The sequence below is a fragment of the Tachypleus tridentatus genome, chromosome 10, assembly GCF_004210375.1.
Source record: "Tachypleus tridentatus isolate NWPU-2018 chromosome 10, ASM421037v1, whole genome shotgun sequence".
NCBI classification, from domain to species: domain Eukaryota; kingdom Metazoa; phylum Arthropoda; class Merostomata; order Xiphosura; family Limulidae; genus Tachypleus; species Tachypleus tridentatus.
Genome location: NC_134834.1, coordinates 138,581,413 through 138,598,347, shown reverse-complemented (window position 1 = coordinate 138,598,347; position 16,935 = coordinate 138,581,413). Strand labels below are relative to the sequence as shown.

General features: G+C 29.5%; 1 protein-coding gene across 13 annotated transcripts in view; it reads right to left on the bottom strand.

Moving 5' to 3' along the window:
* The window catches only part of LOC143230443 (uncharacterized), a 133,916-nt gene that overhangs the window by 46,584 nt on the left and 70,397 nt on the right, over positions 1 to 16,935 (bottom strand). For all 13 annotated transcript variants that reach the window (XM_076464000.1, XM_076464002.1, XM_076463994.1 and 10 more), the window contains 4 exons: positions 14,522 to 14,695; positions 13,892 to 14,132; positions 12,702 to 12,799; positions 10,501 to 10,682 (listed from right to left, as the gene is read on the bottom strand). In XM_076464000.1, coding sequence (XP_076320115.1) covers positions 10,501 to 10,682; positions 12,702 to 12,799; positions 13,892 to 14,132; positions 14,522 to 14,695 — 695 coding nt within the window. The remainder of the gene's footprint in view (positions 1 to 10,500; positions 10,683 to 12,701; positions 12,800 to 13,891; positions 14,133 to 14,521; positions 14,696 to 16,935) is intronic.

Sequence of the window (16,935 nt, the reverse complement as noted above, 5' to 3'; positions counted from 1 at the left end):
TACAGCATGATTTATGGGCAACAATACGTATGGTACCTATGAGATTTCTTAGCATATCCTCACAAAAACTGGTGAGATTTTTAAAACAATATAAATATCTTGTACAGAAAGAATAGCACTGTTTTAATTAAGTATTTCTACTAAAAATATGTTACCTGTTTGCTGTAGTTATTTCCACTCATATTCTGAATATTTAAAGTGAGGTTATTTTCATTTTAAGTATAAAAATACTTTTCTTCATCTTACAGTTTTAAATTTTTATCTCTATAACCTCTGGAACCCCTTTACATGAAGTTTTTAAGGTAAATATTTATATCTTATTTTTCATTTCCTGCACCAACTAACTGTAGATATTATCATCAACATACAGTACAACGAAATGTTTAAAAATACGAAATAAAAAAATTATACTTTTTTAATTTTTCATAAAATATCTTTTCATGATTTTCATAATTTCAGACATTTTACTTTTCACAGATATTTAATTTTTAATGTTTGATTTTCCTTTACTGTCCTTTATCATTATTCATTTCAACACAAGTCAAACATGATGAAACTTGAAGACAAAAGGCAGAAGACTTTTGAAACATTGTCCTCTACGCTTGCATCTCCACAACACGCAGTTGCCATCCATTCTACAAAGTTTTATCATGTATACTCTGTTTAAACAATCTAGCAAAGAATGTAAGTCAAATATGTTGTAAAAATGATTAAAGTATCTTCTGGTGAGAGGAGCAAGCATTTAACAAAATAATCTTACACTTGAATAAAATCATATGGCTTGAGAACTGGACTAATGTTTTGGATGTTTTTAAAATGTTTAAACATTTCAATTATGCATTTTAAAACAAATAACTCATATACAAATGTAAAACCTAAATATGATTTAAATGTTTCTCTAACTTTAACATGCTTAGGTAAGAAACAACCTGTAAGTGCTATCACAGGCAAAAGCAGTCAGCAATATTACCTGATGACAACAACTGAGCACAGATTTCAAAGTAACTGTTGTTGGATTATTGTGTAAAATAAGCTATTTCTAATGATTATATACATGTCTGTTAAGTAATTACATGTGACTTGTAAAGCTCAAGCAGTAATATATGTAAGGTGGACTTATCACCTGTTAGGAGTTAGAAAAATTTCTCTCTAGTTCCACCAGAACTCACCCAAAGAACTTTGTCAATAGAGCAAGTGAACATACTTACTGTCTAGACATATGTCTACCAGACTAGGATTATCTCATTTAAGAGAGAGAAAGTGTGCAAAAGTTGAGATTTTTCATAGCTTTTGTCATGTGCCAACAAAATTAAAGTTAAGCATTTTTAAAGGTTTCTTTTGAAACAAAGGAATTAAAACTTAGAATTATAACAGGCATTATGATGTTAATTTCATTGACATATATTAATAGTAAGTTGTTTAATCAAATTTTGAATGTAACTTGGTGATTTGTAAAGAAAGGGATTTAAAGGGATGCCCAATGCATAAGGGTTAACACAGTTAACATGAAAATACACGGCTACATGATTTTGGTGTCACTGAGGAGGGAAAAGCAGTAAAGTGAAACAACTTTCTAATATAGTTTATAGCATAATTTAAATATGAATGTTATAATGTAATTAATTTGATTTTGTAAAAATAGCAATGAGTGGGCAAGATTTAAATTGTAAATTTTTTGATATTTACTTACATTTTGTAAACAGATAATTCAAAGGGCTTGACCAAAAATTATTTATCACATACTGCAATGTGTAATTGGCTGACTGTTTAGATATTAGGTAAAAGTTAAATAAAAGTATACACTGATAACATTGGAAAACTGGTACTGTTTATACTAGTCCTTTTCATTCACTATACCATTTTTTTGTATGTTTGTAATTTTTTTATGCCTATACAAGGTTATGCCTTTCATTTTCTCTTTTAAATTTATTGCCCATTTGAGAATTACTTATAGTAATATTTTGGATATTATAATTTTCAAGGTAGAAAGATTTCCAAATGAACAAGAGGTGTCTTGGGATTTTTCATTTTCTTCTTAAACTCAAATAATTTTCAAAAACTGACAATTGTTAACTCAAAGTAGCTGATAGTCAAAGCAAGATATTATGATTATTTACACTAACTCTATCTATATTTAAAATTCTAAATCTTTTATTTCCAGGATACTTTGTTTAGACAATTAATACAGTAATGAAACCATTATTTGGCATCTAAATACTTTACAAATGACAAAATTAGACAATTACTTCATCAACACAAGAAAAATATTTATCCCAAACAAGACTAGTTGTATACTTATCAACAAATTTTCATTTACAAGATCATAAATCAAACAGAAAAAATAATAGTATAAATTTCTAAGTTACATTCTCTAACACATTCACATACTTCACTCATCACGTTTATACTGGGGTCAAGGTAAATAAATACCTCATATGCCACCTCTGTTAAGTACTTATAATTCATCATATGTACAACTGAAAATAATCATTAAACTCTGAATTTATAATTGCTGTTAATCATACACTGTGTGAAGGTGGCACACTCCTATTCACTGAAACATCAGTTTCAATTGTTTAAAAGAAACATTTCTACTGTAAATCTGTTTACAACTTTAGAGAAAAAGAAATTAATTCAAATAATGAGTAAAAGTAACAGATGATAATACATCTTTTGAAATTATATTTAATTCAATTTAATAACTGTTACGACTGTTAAATATAACACATAAAATGTAAAAATAATTTTAGCTTACATAAAGATGGCTTTCTTTCGCTTCTATATGTAGTTATTTCAAGGTTTTTCTTCTGAAAATAGTAACTGTAATATGTTTTTAGTGTTTCCTCAATTGAAAGAACAAATCATTTATGTAGCACTCAGCTGACTACATGTAGCTTATGTGTGGTACAGGAACTATAAACATTCGATTCACACAAAACTCTAAATTTCCAAAAGTATTTTCTTTTTTAAAGTAAAATATATCATCTCAGAATAGTATGAAAAACGTTTGGAAGAAAATTTAAAAGCTCTTAAACATAACTACAGTCAAAGTGTCCTGCATAAATATAGATAAGTCTTGGAAAGAGTGTTCTTTTCGTTCCATCCTTTTATACGTTTTTACATTATTAGAAATTCCTTGTAATGGCTGTATTACCCATCTCTGCCAAGAAAGTTAAAGCTTTATTATTTATTCAGTGGAAGCCAAGACAGCAAAATAATGCCTTAAGACTTCACAATTACAACCAATTACAAGATTTAGAGCTAACACTTCTCTCACTCTTGATTTGGACAAAAATAGAAAAGAGGTGGGAAAGACAAAGTGAGCAGCAATAAGCAACAATAAAACATGAAGAAATATTACCAAAATATTCATTTACAGGAATAACTCTTATAAATGTTGTTGACACAATTTATTAATTACACCATTATGATTTTTGCTCAAAGCAAACTATTACTGATTTACATCAACAGATGACAGTAATACATGAATAAGTTATACTGCCATTAGTCAATGATACACCATATATGCTCCAGAAGAAGCAATTACAAAATTTTCTTATTTAGAAGTTCCATGTATTAAATAAGTTTCTAAGAAAAGCCCAGTTGACCTCACAAAAACCAGTCATTTTGTGGAAAAAAGACCAAAAGTTAGGAAAACTGCAAGTTCTCATGACTAGTTTTTTTTAAAACATATAACTACTATTTCTGCCATCATAAGTAAATAACTGCAGAATACATAAAATGTCATAATTGACATTCATGGTTATTGGGTAACTTTTGTGAAAAACTTTTTTGTTCCACTTTGCCCCCTCATGATAAAAAAAATCATGAAAATTAACTGAAATAAAGATTCAAAGAAACCTTCCAGAAGATTTGCCATTAATGAAAACTAGAAGTAAGAAAACATACCAAATCACAGCCAATGCTGTTACTGTTTCTTACTCATAAATTGTTAGACCAGGTCACAAAGACAGCATATAATGACTAAATAAAGAATTTTCTTTGGGTTAGAGCTCATCAGATATAGTTTCTAAAAGTATTAGTACGTGCTTAACATTTGCTTCCTCTCTACTGAGTTTTGTATAGGAAGTGTAGATCTCTATTTGATTTTGGAGGTGTATGTCCAAGCTGTAATCCATTTGCTTCTACCATTCCTCAGTCAGTATCTTCTTTAATGTTTGTATTTGATGTGTATGGTGTATTTTGTTTTTATTCCTGGGATCCTGATTCATAGCTGCTTTCTTTGAAAGAGTAACAGTTTTCTTATTTCCTGGGGCTCCTTCATACTGAGTAAAAGTCATAGCTGAGTCTAAGGTTACTCTTAAATATTTGGGGACTCACTGCACATAGTTGTTGGTAGTGGAAAATACAATCATAGATTTACTTGGAGTGATTGTTTATTTATATATTTAGAAATTTTATTAAATGTTTTATTATTATTATTTTTCCCGTTATTTGGGTTCTTTTTTGAATGCCCATGTTATTACATACAAGATGTCAGAAAAATACAAGTCTTGACAGAAATGAAAACCCTGTAATCTGAGCACGTTTGAAAGGTAAACCTTTCGTCTTCAGGGACAAACTGAAGAAAGGTCCATATTATTATATAATCAGCATGGACAGCAGGTTTAATGTCTTTGGGAGTTTCTCTATATATCATTAGATAAATCAGATAAATTGAGACTATGGACACTAACCTAGGGGATTCCCTGGTATAGTTTTGAAAAAAGAATAACTGTTAACTTGTACTTTCATTTTCCTTTTTTATATAGTATAAGACTATATAGTATAGTATCTTTTTTACTGATTCTTACTTGTTATAAAAGGGTGATATAAATTTATTTTTCCATGGTTTGTCAAATGCATTACTTAAATTGATGAAAACGGCAAGACAAAATGTGGCACAATAATGAATGTCAGTTACTGATTATCTCCTTGCATGACATTCACAACTGTGTTCTTTTCTGCATGCTGCTTGAAGATTAGATATTTTTTATTTTGTACAGGTAGTGATATAACCTGTTTGAAATAATTCTTTGTCCCACAACTTTCCAGATGCCAAGATAGGGAAATGAGTCAGTAGCTTGAAATTTCATTCACTAGTTTGCTAGTTAGATGGATTGGAACAATATAGGCCAATTTCCAGTCTTTAGATAGGATATTTATTACAGCAGTTGAAAGTGTTTGCCTCCAGTGGTATAGCATTAAGTCTAAACTAGTAGAAACCAGGTTTTGATACTTGTGGCATGCAGAACACAGGTAGCCTACTGTGTAGCTTTGTAATTAACTGCAAACAAAAACAAATTGAAAGCATTCACTTGATATTTCATAAATTTTCTTTTAATTCCTTTCAATCATTCTTTGATCTATTATTTCTAGCAACAGCACCTGAAAATAAATCCAATCCAGTTTAAAGAGCATCTTTTCAATTCAAAATTTTTTTATCAGTTATATGAAGATGACCCTGTACTTGGTAATAATATGTATGTCTATCTCTCAGTTTTAATGAATTTTCAATGGTAGAACAACAGAAGTCTTTACTTGACAGTTCAGCTTGTAAAGAAGTCATTCCCTTAGCTTTCAGTGGGTACTTAACTTCAATAATACCATCAGATTCTATAATAGCATCTGAGAAGGCTCTGCTAATTGTTTTTGTCTCTATGTCCACAGATAGGCCACACTCCTGTACTTTGCTTCCAGTTGTAATAGAAACATTACACAAAGTATTTCTTTTATTGTTGTACTCATATACAGGTGTAGAGAAAGAAGATTTGTAAACAATTTCCTTCTCTTTGGACACTCATGACATGGTATCACTCATCTTTCTAATATTTCCAAAATGAACAGCTGTTAAGTCATTGTTTTCTCCCCCCCCCACAAGTAAGTTTCTTGGCTTTCCAGTGAATCTCTCTTAAAAATCATCATCCTTTGAGCCTAATTCTAGCTATATATTTCTGCAAGAGTACATATGGACTTATTTTTAGTGCTGAATTAGCAGACCATGTTACGGCACATTGACCCAAGTTTAAATGCTAAACCTAAAGCATATGCTTATCTATTTTAAGATTTTTGTTTTGATTAACAGATCTGCTTATCAATAAACTTCATAATATAATGCATACAAGTCTTTGTTGAATTTTTTATCAGATGATGTGTCTTTCTGACTGATGCACTGAGAACAGTCAATATTGAGATTAGGGTTTTATGAGGTATGTTTTGAAATAGTTTGATTTGCTGTCAGTTTTTTCATGGAAGCAGTAATATAATTTGCAGTTACACTATCAACAAATACATAGTAAGGTGTATTCTTGAAAAGGGAATGAAACTTTACCATCAAATGTCAATGAAATACACTCTTCCACACTTAATATTTACCTTGACTATTCAAAACAAATAACAGATACATTCAAAAACAAATCTTTTTATATTTTGTTAAAATTACTTCACAAAAAAATATTTTTTGTCTGTAAAAAACTTGTAATGTTTACTAAAAGACTACCACAATTTGTGAATACATACATACTATATCAAAAGTTAGTAATAATTAAGTTTATACCAACTCCATGTGTGGAGAGAGTTAATTTCTTGGTTTTTCTAACACATTATTGTTTTTAAACATTTTATTTGCCAAATTAAAAAACACACATATGGAACATTCTTTCAGTACTTGTATGAAAGTGAAGAAAAACCTAAAACAAGTTCTTAATTTGGTTTAGTTCGTGTGTGTTTTCTTTCAGCAAAGCCATATCCAGCTACTTGCTGAGCCCACCGAGGGGAATCAAACCTCTGATTTTAGAGTTGTAAATCTTTAGACTTACCACTGTACTAATAGAAGGCATTTGGTTTAGTTTAATATTGCTTTTATGCAATCCAATAAAAGCAAATACATAGCATCCAGCACTATATTACCAGGCATGAGTGTACCAAATGACTAAAAAATATGAATTTTTTTAAAATGAAAAACATTGAGGTAATACAGAATGCCTAGGACCAACTATTAAGTTGAACAAATAGCTGACAAATAACTTGAATTATATTAAAAACAAAATAATGCATTTTAGATATCATATAAAAAATTAGGTCACACTTAATACACATAAGAATCCACTTAGTACAAAGACTGAAGACAATGAATTAAGCATATTGTTAGATAATTCACTTAAGCTTTTGAGACAGAATTCTGTTGCTAGTAGTAAAACAATTAAACATTTTGATTAGAAGTCAAAGGAAGTAATTATCTCACAACATAAATCACTGTGTATAATTTTAATTTCTTTATCTAAAACAAGGATATAGACTTATTGGAAAGAATCCAGAAGAGGGCTACTAGAAAAATTCTGAGGATGGAAAGGTTATAAGTTAAAATCTCTTATTGTACCTTCTTTCTTAGAAAAGTAAAGGTAAAAGGTAATCTTTAAAGTTAAAAAGATTATCAAGGATCCTAATAGGAAAAACATCTCTGTTTCTTTGTGGTGTGTTTTGAAATCAATAGGATGGTGGGATAAGTAGCTTATTGTTTTGAAAAAAACAGGCTAGGCTCCAATTGTAACTGTTTTATTTTCTAACAGCTGATTAACTTCTGTTATGAAATTCTGCATTAGAACCCAGCATATTTCACATTTAAGTTTCACTCTTCTTATTTTTGAGGGTGACCGTGCAGGGCCAGCATTACAGAAAATAATGGTTGCTCGTTGCATATTACGTGACTATAGACCTAAATGAATTAACATGCAAACACAGAGTCAGTCAAAGTTTAGAAAAATAATCTGCATATGCTAATACAGTGATTTCTCACTACTGCTGCAATTCACAGAACCTATATAGCTGGTTGAAATTTGGCAATGGCAATACCATAGTTGCAGAAATACTGTTTTTGTCCTTTTTGTCTATTTAAAAATAATCTTGGAAGTTGACATCCACATAAAGTAGAAGGTCTGTGGAACATCTGTCAAGTAGTGTGGTATAAAATTATACTACCATCTTTTGAAGAAACTTATTACAGTGAATAGTTCTAAAGTATTACTTCAAATTGTTAAATCTGAAACTGGTATTTTATGATAATGTTTCATTTATATTTATCTTTATAGGGATAAAACTTCATAGTAACACTATGTAATTTACCCATATGAGCTGTATTTTAGAATTACTGATTGATGACTGCTGTGATAGGTAACAGTTTATAATACTAGCCATCAAACTGAACATGACTAGAAGTGTTGGTAATACAGTAAATTACTCCAAGAACTGCACAGGACCTGGAATACAGTTGTTATTTAGTTTAATACTTGGTGTCTAAGCATCAAACATGTGTATCACAGTAAGTGTAAACACAGTACAACAATAGTTGTTCATTTAAAGTATTTTGCAGTCTTAATTAATGGAAAGACAAAAGCTTTATATATTTACTTACCAATACCGTGGGACAACACTGAATTTAAAATTAAGGTAGCACACTCATTTAAAACTACATATATATATATATTTTATTGATCCCAGAAGAAAAAAGTGAAAAAATGTACATATGGGTGTACAATTTATACAGGAACTTCTACCAATGTAAGCTGCTATATATTTAAGTATATATGAAAATGTTTATAAAATTACTAGCTATGTGCTACAAAATATCTGCAATAGTTTTCATGCATTTTGCTTGAATTCTTCTTATTCTATCATTTTCACACATGCTGTTTAAATGAGGCTTTCTTGCAAACATTACATATTAGATCAATAAATCCTGCTCTATTTGAAAAAACTCCCTATGGTCAGTCAAACTCACACAGACATAAGTTTATTTAATAAAGCTAAACATAAAGTAAAGAAATAGTATTTACAATACTGTACAGAGTATGAAACAGTTATGAGTATTCAGTGCATATTATGGTTTTATGAGTTAAAACAAACTCACAAAATGGTACAATAAAATCTGTAGTAAAAAGAAAAGCAGCTAAAAAATGCTTATAGCAGTCTACTAAATGAACTGAAGTTAAACTATTGCAAAGTAAAATAAAGTTGCAATGCAAGCAAACTTAGCTGAATATGCAGAAATATCTAATGCATGTTCTCAAACTGATAAGCATATGGTTTTGAATGAACTGCAGATGTATACTTTAGACCTAAATAATTTGAGAAAGTCCACAGAAATTGTATCTTACTATAATGGGCATAGCATGTATATCAGTATCTAGGTATGTAATCAAAACTTCTGGGCTATCTGTTGAATGGCAACATGAACAAAAATCAATAAAAATTTCACACTTTGAGTATTCAGGATTAAGACAATTAGAAAAGTAACTGTGGTGTGTGCAACAACCATTTCTTCATGAAAGAACACAATTTTAAATAAAAGTATTCTCCTCACAAAAAGAACATGGCTTTCACTAACACTGTACTTGAGGGTTTGATTACATCTTTATTGGTGTCATTTGTGAATGTAGTATTGAGAAATTGAAGTTCTTAAAAAGATATTACTATTTAGAACCCTTTTTAATATATACAAATATGACATATATTCATAAGACTTACACAAATTTTGAGCTCTGAACTTTGAATTATTTTGATGCATTGAGTTGCATATTACTAAAGAGCACAATCCCATGTAGTACTTCTCATAAAAAAATTTTTTTTAGAAAATGTTCACTTTTACTAAATTTTTTAATGAGGTAGAAATATTACAATACAATACCAGCCCATAAGGTAGTGTTTCTGATAGTTTAGTGTAATGCTCATTTTCTTTAAGAACTTACACGTGGGTTAATTATTATGTGAAACACCTTACAAATAAAAAGCTAAAGCTGAAATCAAAGCCAGTCATTACATGACAACAACTACACTGTGACATGTATACCATATGCCTTGAATTAAAAAGTCTAATTAAACAAATAATAGCTACAGTGATCATGAATGGAAAAAAAAAAAAACATTATTTAATTCACGCTCCTTGAACAAAGGTTATTCTAACAAAATAAAATTCAGAGCATTTAACTGAAACATTTGCAAGAAAATTTCTGGAGAGACAAGCATATGCATATTGATTATATAGATTGTTCAAGTTGCTTGAATTTATAGTCAAACAATATTAATTTGTTTTATTTTTGTTTATGAATAAAACAAGTAATATGTTTTAAAAACATACTTTATTTTTAAACAAATACTACTTGTTGCTAGGTAAATATAGTATTTTTTTAAAAACTAAGTTTTTCAATACATTACTTTTTGTCTGTAAATGAAACTAATTTTTCATGTTACAAGTTCTTCCTTTACTTTAAAACTTTTGATAGTTATAATTTTATCTTATAATGTTTGAAACTCATAAGGGAATGAATATGAATAGAGCTAGCAGGTCTGTTCAAGTGACATGTATTATTGTGTTAACAAGTAACAACAGTGTCGAACACTAGTTGGATTAATCTTTCAAAATAAACTTTAGTGGAATTTATTTTTTTGTATTTGTATAAGTTTATCCAGTTATTTGGCAAAAGAAATATCATCAAATAAACTTACCATCCATGCTTCGTGATGAAAACCGTTTACTGCTTAGAGTTCTTTCAAAGTGAGGAGGAGGTCGATCAATCATGGTGCTTGCTTTTCGTGTTTGATATTGTGTTCTTCCTGAATAGCGAAATTTTGACCCAAAACGAGGCACAAACAAACTCTGTTTAGGTGGTGCCTCTGGATGCATCAACCTGTTAACGGCAACAACAGAAGAGCAACTTAAACATGTTTAAAATAATTTAAGAGAAAATGAAAAGACTAATTCAAATAATATTAAAATAAAAAAAACAAAAAACTAATGGTTTTAACTTATTTTGTGCTTTGTTATTTTAACCTGAGTTCATGATTATGATATAATCCTGTCTACCCAGGCATCATTTACTGTATGTGATTCAAAATTTTATTAAGCTATTTTTGTTTATATACCAATTAGTATTACATAAAATTATAACTAATAATCCATATTTTAGTAGTGTAAAAGTTTCAAGCTCTTCATTTTATAAGTCAATATATTTAAAAAAAATTCTGAATTCCCTTACTGTAAGAAATAGGACATGTTTTCTATACACATACCCTAATCACTACTTTATTGACCACCCCTCCAGTAAGTATGAAATTGAATGCAAATTACTCACTGTAAAATTATTATTACTCAGAAAAACCATAACTTTTATAGCTTTCAATCTTCTTTGGTTACAGAGTCAAAATTACAATAAGATACCTCTTGCTATACACACCTGTCATATCCTCTCTCTCAGGATTTGTTAACAGTTCCACCTTACTCTTAATACTATTATGTACAACCAATAGAAAGCCAAAGTTTCAATCTATCAAACAACACATTACATTACACTGTTTTCTGAACAAAGAATTCTCATTTTCTTTGTTAGTACAAGAAAGATAATGACTTATTCAAATGAATTTGTAACAGAACTTGTTGTACAGTTGAAAAGCCAGAAAAACTGTGATACTTTGGAGAATTTGTCTGCTTTTAGCATGCTATTATTCTAGGTTATTTGGTGCATTATTTAATCAAATAAATATTATTTGGTACATTACTACCACCACTATTAAAAAAGTTAAGTTAACATTTGACAGAAAAAAAAAAAAGAGGAGGAAGAAGAAGAAGACGACCCAAGTAAGTACTTTATTTCTTGTTTTTCATGTTTATTCTTTATTTGTTATTATAAAAGTAACTAAAATGTAAGAATAGGGATATCTTTAAGTTAGTTAAGGTTATATTAGGTAAAATAAATAATAATAATATACTAATAAAAATGTTTAATGAGACATGCATGCAAGCAGCTTGTGGGTAATTCGACAGCAAAACTAAAGTTTCACATTCCCCAAATGATTTAAATGATTTATAACTTATAATGGCAAGAACTGTAGTAGTTAGACATGGTCCAAAAGGCAATACATCAATTAAATTTAAGTCTAAATATATGTATACTGTTATGGGTTTAAAGATACTCAGAATAAACAAATGTAGTTTATTGTTACAACCTGAAGCCATTCTAGAAGGGGGAAAAAAAAGGTAATTTAATTTTATTTCAATTTTTTGGGGTCAAATTGACAAACCTTGTATAAAGATAGGGTGGAGAAAATAACAAAATATATAATATTTAGTGAAAACAAGCATTTAACATGTATTTAGGAGGTTTAGAGATTATGCAAATGAAATTTTAACTTTCTGAGATGAATAAAATTATTTTTAATCTTAACATGAAATTCATTTTGCACAAATCTCTTTTCAGTTTATTAAAATTACTTCACTAAAAATATCATTTTCTGTATGTGAAAGATTTCTAATGTTTACTGAAAGTCTGTCAAACTTTATGGAGTTATATATACTATATTAGAAATTAGTTGCATCAAAACTGCTGAAGACTTTAAATGAGTACAAAGAGGTCATATGGTAGGTCAAATCAACTGAGCCAGAGCTAAGAGAGTCAATGTAACTAAAAAAAACAAACAAAAACAATTAAAGAATACTATACAAATTACACAGCAAAAATATTAAATTAAAAAAAGCAGCTAAATATTTAGCTGTATAATTGGATTAATATGATGGCATTAGAAATAAAAACCTAAACTGAAATTGAGTGAAACTTGTGAACTAAATACCTCTCTAAAGGTAAAAAAATTGTTGCATGTACTATTTTCACTTCTAGGTGTGCTGTTGTAAACATAATAGAAAGTACCTTTACCTGAAAAATGTGTGATTTTCTACACAAACTTTCCACAGTCTTTTAGCTGCTCTGTGATTGGCTAATTTGAATCCAATTGTACTTTCAAACTGCTCAAACTAAAAAGAAAAAGTAACACAGTTTGCAACCATAAATCATAATCTAAATGATATATTCAAAATTAACTGTATTAAATTTTAATAGGGTCTTTTTCCTTGAAAAGCACACACATTATATTCTAAATATGAATTGTTTAAGTTACTTCCTAGAAAGTTTCCCAAAGAATACACATTAAAAGCAGTTCAACCATGAATACTCTTTGTACAAAAGGGAACCTGCTTATTAAGAAAAAAAGCACAGCTAAATGAAAATAATATAGTTATGAATTTACTGCTACAGAAAAACTATAAATGAAAGCAGTGACTAAAAATAAAAGTTAAAATATAAACTATAAACATACCAAACAATACTCTAATCAAATAAACTAGTCTAATCACAGAATTCAAAAATCATACAAAAGATATCAATCAAATGTACCCAATTTGTAACAAAATACAGTACTGTGTAATTAAAACACAATAAACAAAACTGTATACCAGAAACAATAGTAAAAATCTAAAATAATCACAAAAGCATATTAAACAACATATTAAATTCAATACAACACTGATGCTTATGATAATCAAGTTTTGTTAATAAACATTGGAGATAGGTCAACAGTAAAAAGGTTAAAAATGTGAAGCCTATTTTAAAGAACATTTCATGTACATAAAACAAAACTGCAGAATGACTGAACTACAAATACTAATTGACAAAAACAAACTGTAAATTTAGAACCTCCTAAAAATGTTTTATGAAAATATACTTTTAAACATTTTATCAAAAATTTACTATTTCAATACATATTGAATTATAAACTTAAAAACCTTAAAATATACAAAATTAATATTTCTTCCAATGATAAAGAAAAGCTATATACTAGAGCATTCATTCCAAAACCCAACTTCAATCCTCTATCAAATCATCAAAACTTCAAGTATAAATCATCAAAACTTCAAGTATAAAATAACCATGATATTTTATCAACTGACATATAAATGTTTTACAGTATAATACATCAAGTCTACTCTCAGTATTTATACAAATAAATACTTTAAAAAAGTCATTTTATATACAGTTTTTCTTTTTCAAACATTAACTATCAAGTTTACCTCTCCAGGCCGAATTTTGATGTAAAAATTATTTCTTTTGTAAGAAATCTTTAGAATTTTGGGCCAAGCAAATCGGTTGATTCTTAGCCGATCTCTGTACACCAGAAGACCAGAGCTACAGACACCAAGCATTATGTCTACACCTTCAGAATCCTTAGCTTGGTGAAGATCAACACCATACATAGCCAGTTTCTTAGCATTTTCTAAGTAATGAAGTTCCGCTTCAGCTGGAGTTTGACCCCTGTAACATGTTTAAAAACAAAACAGATAAAGCACATTTAGGTTAATTCATAGCATACTTCCTATCATAGTTCATGCACATTTTATCTGTGTTAAAATATCTGCAATTATGTTTCCCAAAATACAGTACAATTTTGAAACATGGTGTAAAAGTTTCAAAATAGTTAAATCAGTATTAAATGTTGCCAAGAGTAAGAAATATACAAATTTGCATGACCTAAACATAAGTAACTATTGTAATCTAAAGTTAATGCACAGCTTCATCAAAAGGTATTAGTTTTTATTTTTATTACCTAATATTTGTAATTCTATACTAATAAAAATTATTAAATAATTAGTGACTTAAGAGAAAATTTTTACATCAAAATCTTATTTATAATGAGTTCCTACTTATGTTGTCTGTGAAGTTCAATGACCTTTTCTTCCAACTCTGGAGTCTGACTTGGAGCAAATCGAAATTCAGAAAGATAGTCTGTTCCATGTTCTAATGGATCATAATCTCCAAGTTCAGACTGTACCAAATAGGACCCTAAAAGGGCATGAGTCACAAAGGAGCATGGTAATCTGTTAAAAAGAAATGTGAGTTAAATAAATAAGCAAATAATTTTTCAGAGCCATTTCATCCAATAGTGATAGATCTGGCAAAAAATCACCTGAATTCTGCAACAGCCTGGAGTTAAAAGATGAAGGGTATTGATTCTTGATAATGACAAAGGCTGCAGCCAAGAGCCCAATTACTTGTGTATTTCTAAACTAGTCAGATAAGGTCCATATAAGAGCAAAAGGTTTCTATTTAAGAGATGACCTGTAGCTTGTTGATACTGAATATAAGATTAATTGCAGTTGTGAGATTGTATCTATATATGATTAAAAGTTTCAAAGGTATAAAATATTTAAGTTGGCAACTGTTATATGCCATTTCATTGCAAAGATCACAACAGGGTTGTTATGGAAAAAAAGTACTGATGCACTAATACTGTGAAATTAATTGTACACACAAACTGGGACTGTAAGGAGTCCAATATTGAAGGACAGATGTTTCTTGAAGTAAATTAAAATGGTTTTCTATAAAAAAAAAAATTCAAGTGTAAGAAAATGTTGGTTCCCAATTATCAGAATACCCAAGACAAGATTCATCATTAGTCAAATGGGATATATTATAAAATAAAATGTTCTTAGCCCCATCTGAACACTAAAGGGCCTTTCAAATGTTGGATGCATACCTGCATATCAAACTTCAAAATTTAAGTACCAGCAAAATGGTATACAAATAGTAGAAGAATCTCATCTATGTAATGTCTTGCTGTTAGGAGTCCATCATCCACCAAACAGAGATATGTATGCAGATTCTACCTCAGATTATTATTAACCTACCCTAAAAGGCATCATGACAGACAATGTTACAGGCTAAATATTGTTCTTCTCTCTATTTCCAGGCCCTCACATGTCAATCACTGTATGATACATATAATCTACACCCATCTATAAACAGTACAGTGATCCATTGCTGATGTCCATTTCTCGACATCACTGACCATTGCTGAAAGGTCCAAGTGGCACTTTCTGGTTCAATGTCAGTTGGGCTGCTTAATGCCTTGAAGGCAGTACAGGGGCTTTAACTGGTATCCTGGATCTAAGCCCAAGTTCATGAAGTGTGTTCCAAACTGTTGAGCATGATGCCCACTCCAATGGCTTGCCAAAGCTCATTCCTGAGGCCCATAGTGCTGCTAAATTCTGCAAATATTGGTCATTTATTATACCAGTAACACTTTTGCAACTCTAGTTTGGTTACTTATTGTATTTTCCCACAACCTGTACCACCTCAATCTTGATATTGCCTTCCTGTAGCAGTATGACTGCACCGTAAACAGCAGTTTCAGTTAATTGATGTATAACAGCTTGTACACACTTTGAAAAAGTCAATCCCAGCAAATTAATGCATAAAACTAGCATTAACAATCAAATCTAGTCTTTTTCTTTTCAGTATTTCCTCATAAAGGCATATTATATAAGGAATCACTGGTGCATAAACTTGAAAACCATAAGTAGGATTAATGTAATTCTCTAAAATATGCATTCTAAATTTGAAAAAAAATTGATAACCCAAAGATATACAGATTTCAACAGACATCTTTATCCTTTAATTTTTGTGAGTTACGCATGATCACACAGCATATGATTTAAGCAACTAATAATGAAGTTCAACAAGAAATTCACCACAAGCAAGTTCAACTCTTTAAACCTACGACTTTTTGGGAATTCTGCCATAATTATTTTCATGATTTCTTAATACCTATTACCATACCATACCTCATTATTCTTGAATTTCCTAATTATTGTGAATAACAATATGGTTTGAATTAGTTTTTCAGCCAAAGAAATGTAAATGTTATCAGATACTGTCACCATCCGATGGGTAAAACTGAATTTTTGGCCATATGCTTGGGTTTAAGGAAATAAATACTATAGGATAAGGCAAATTATGAGCTATTTAGTCAATGCAGAGTGAATAAAATAGTGTGAGAAGTAATTATGACTTCATGAGAAAATGACAAGGCACACTTCCTGGAGTGGAGACAACAATAATCTAAAGGGATAATTAGAAAAATTAGAAATTTTAAAAGCAGTTTTAAAAAATTAACTTTTTAAAGTTTCCTAAAAGTTATTTTCCTTCATGAGAATCTTTTCATCTTAATTTTGTTTAAAAGTTACAAAAATGTTTCTCACAAGAAATCAGATAATTTAATAACTGCAAAATACTTTGATGACTCACATCCTTACTTGTTAAAATAAAAAGGGAAATC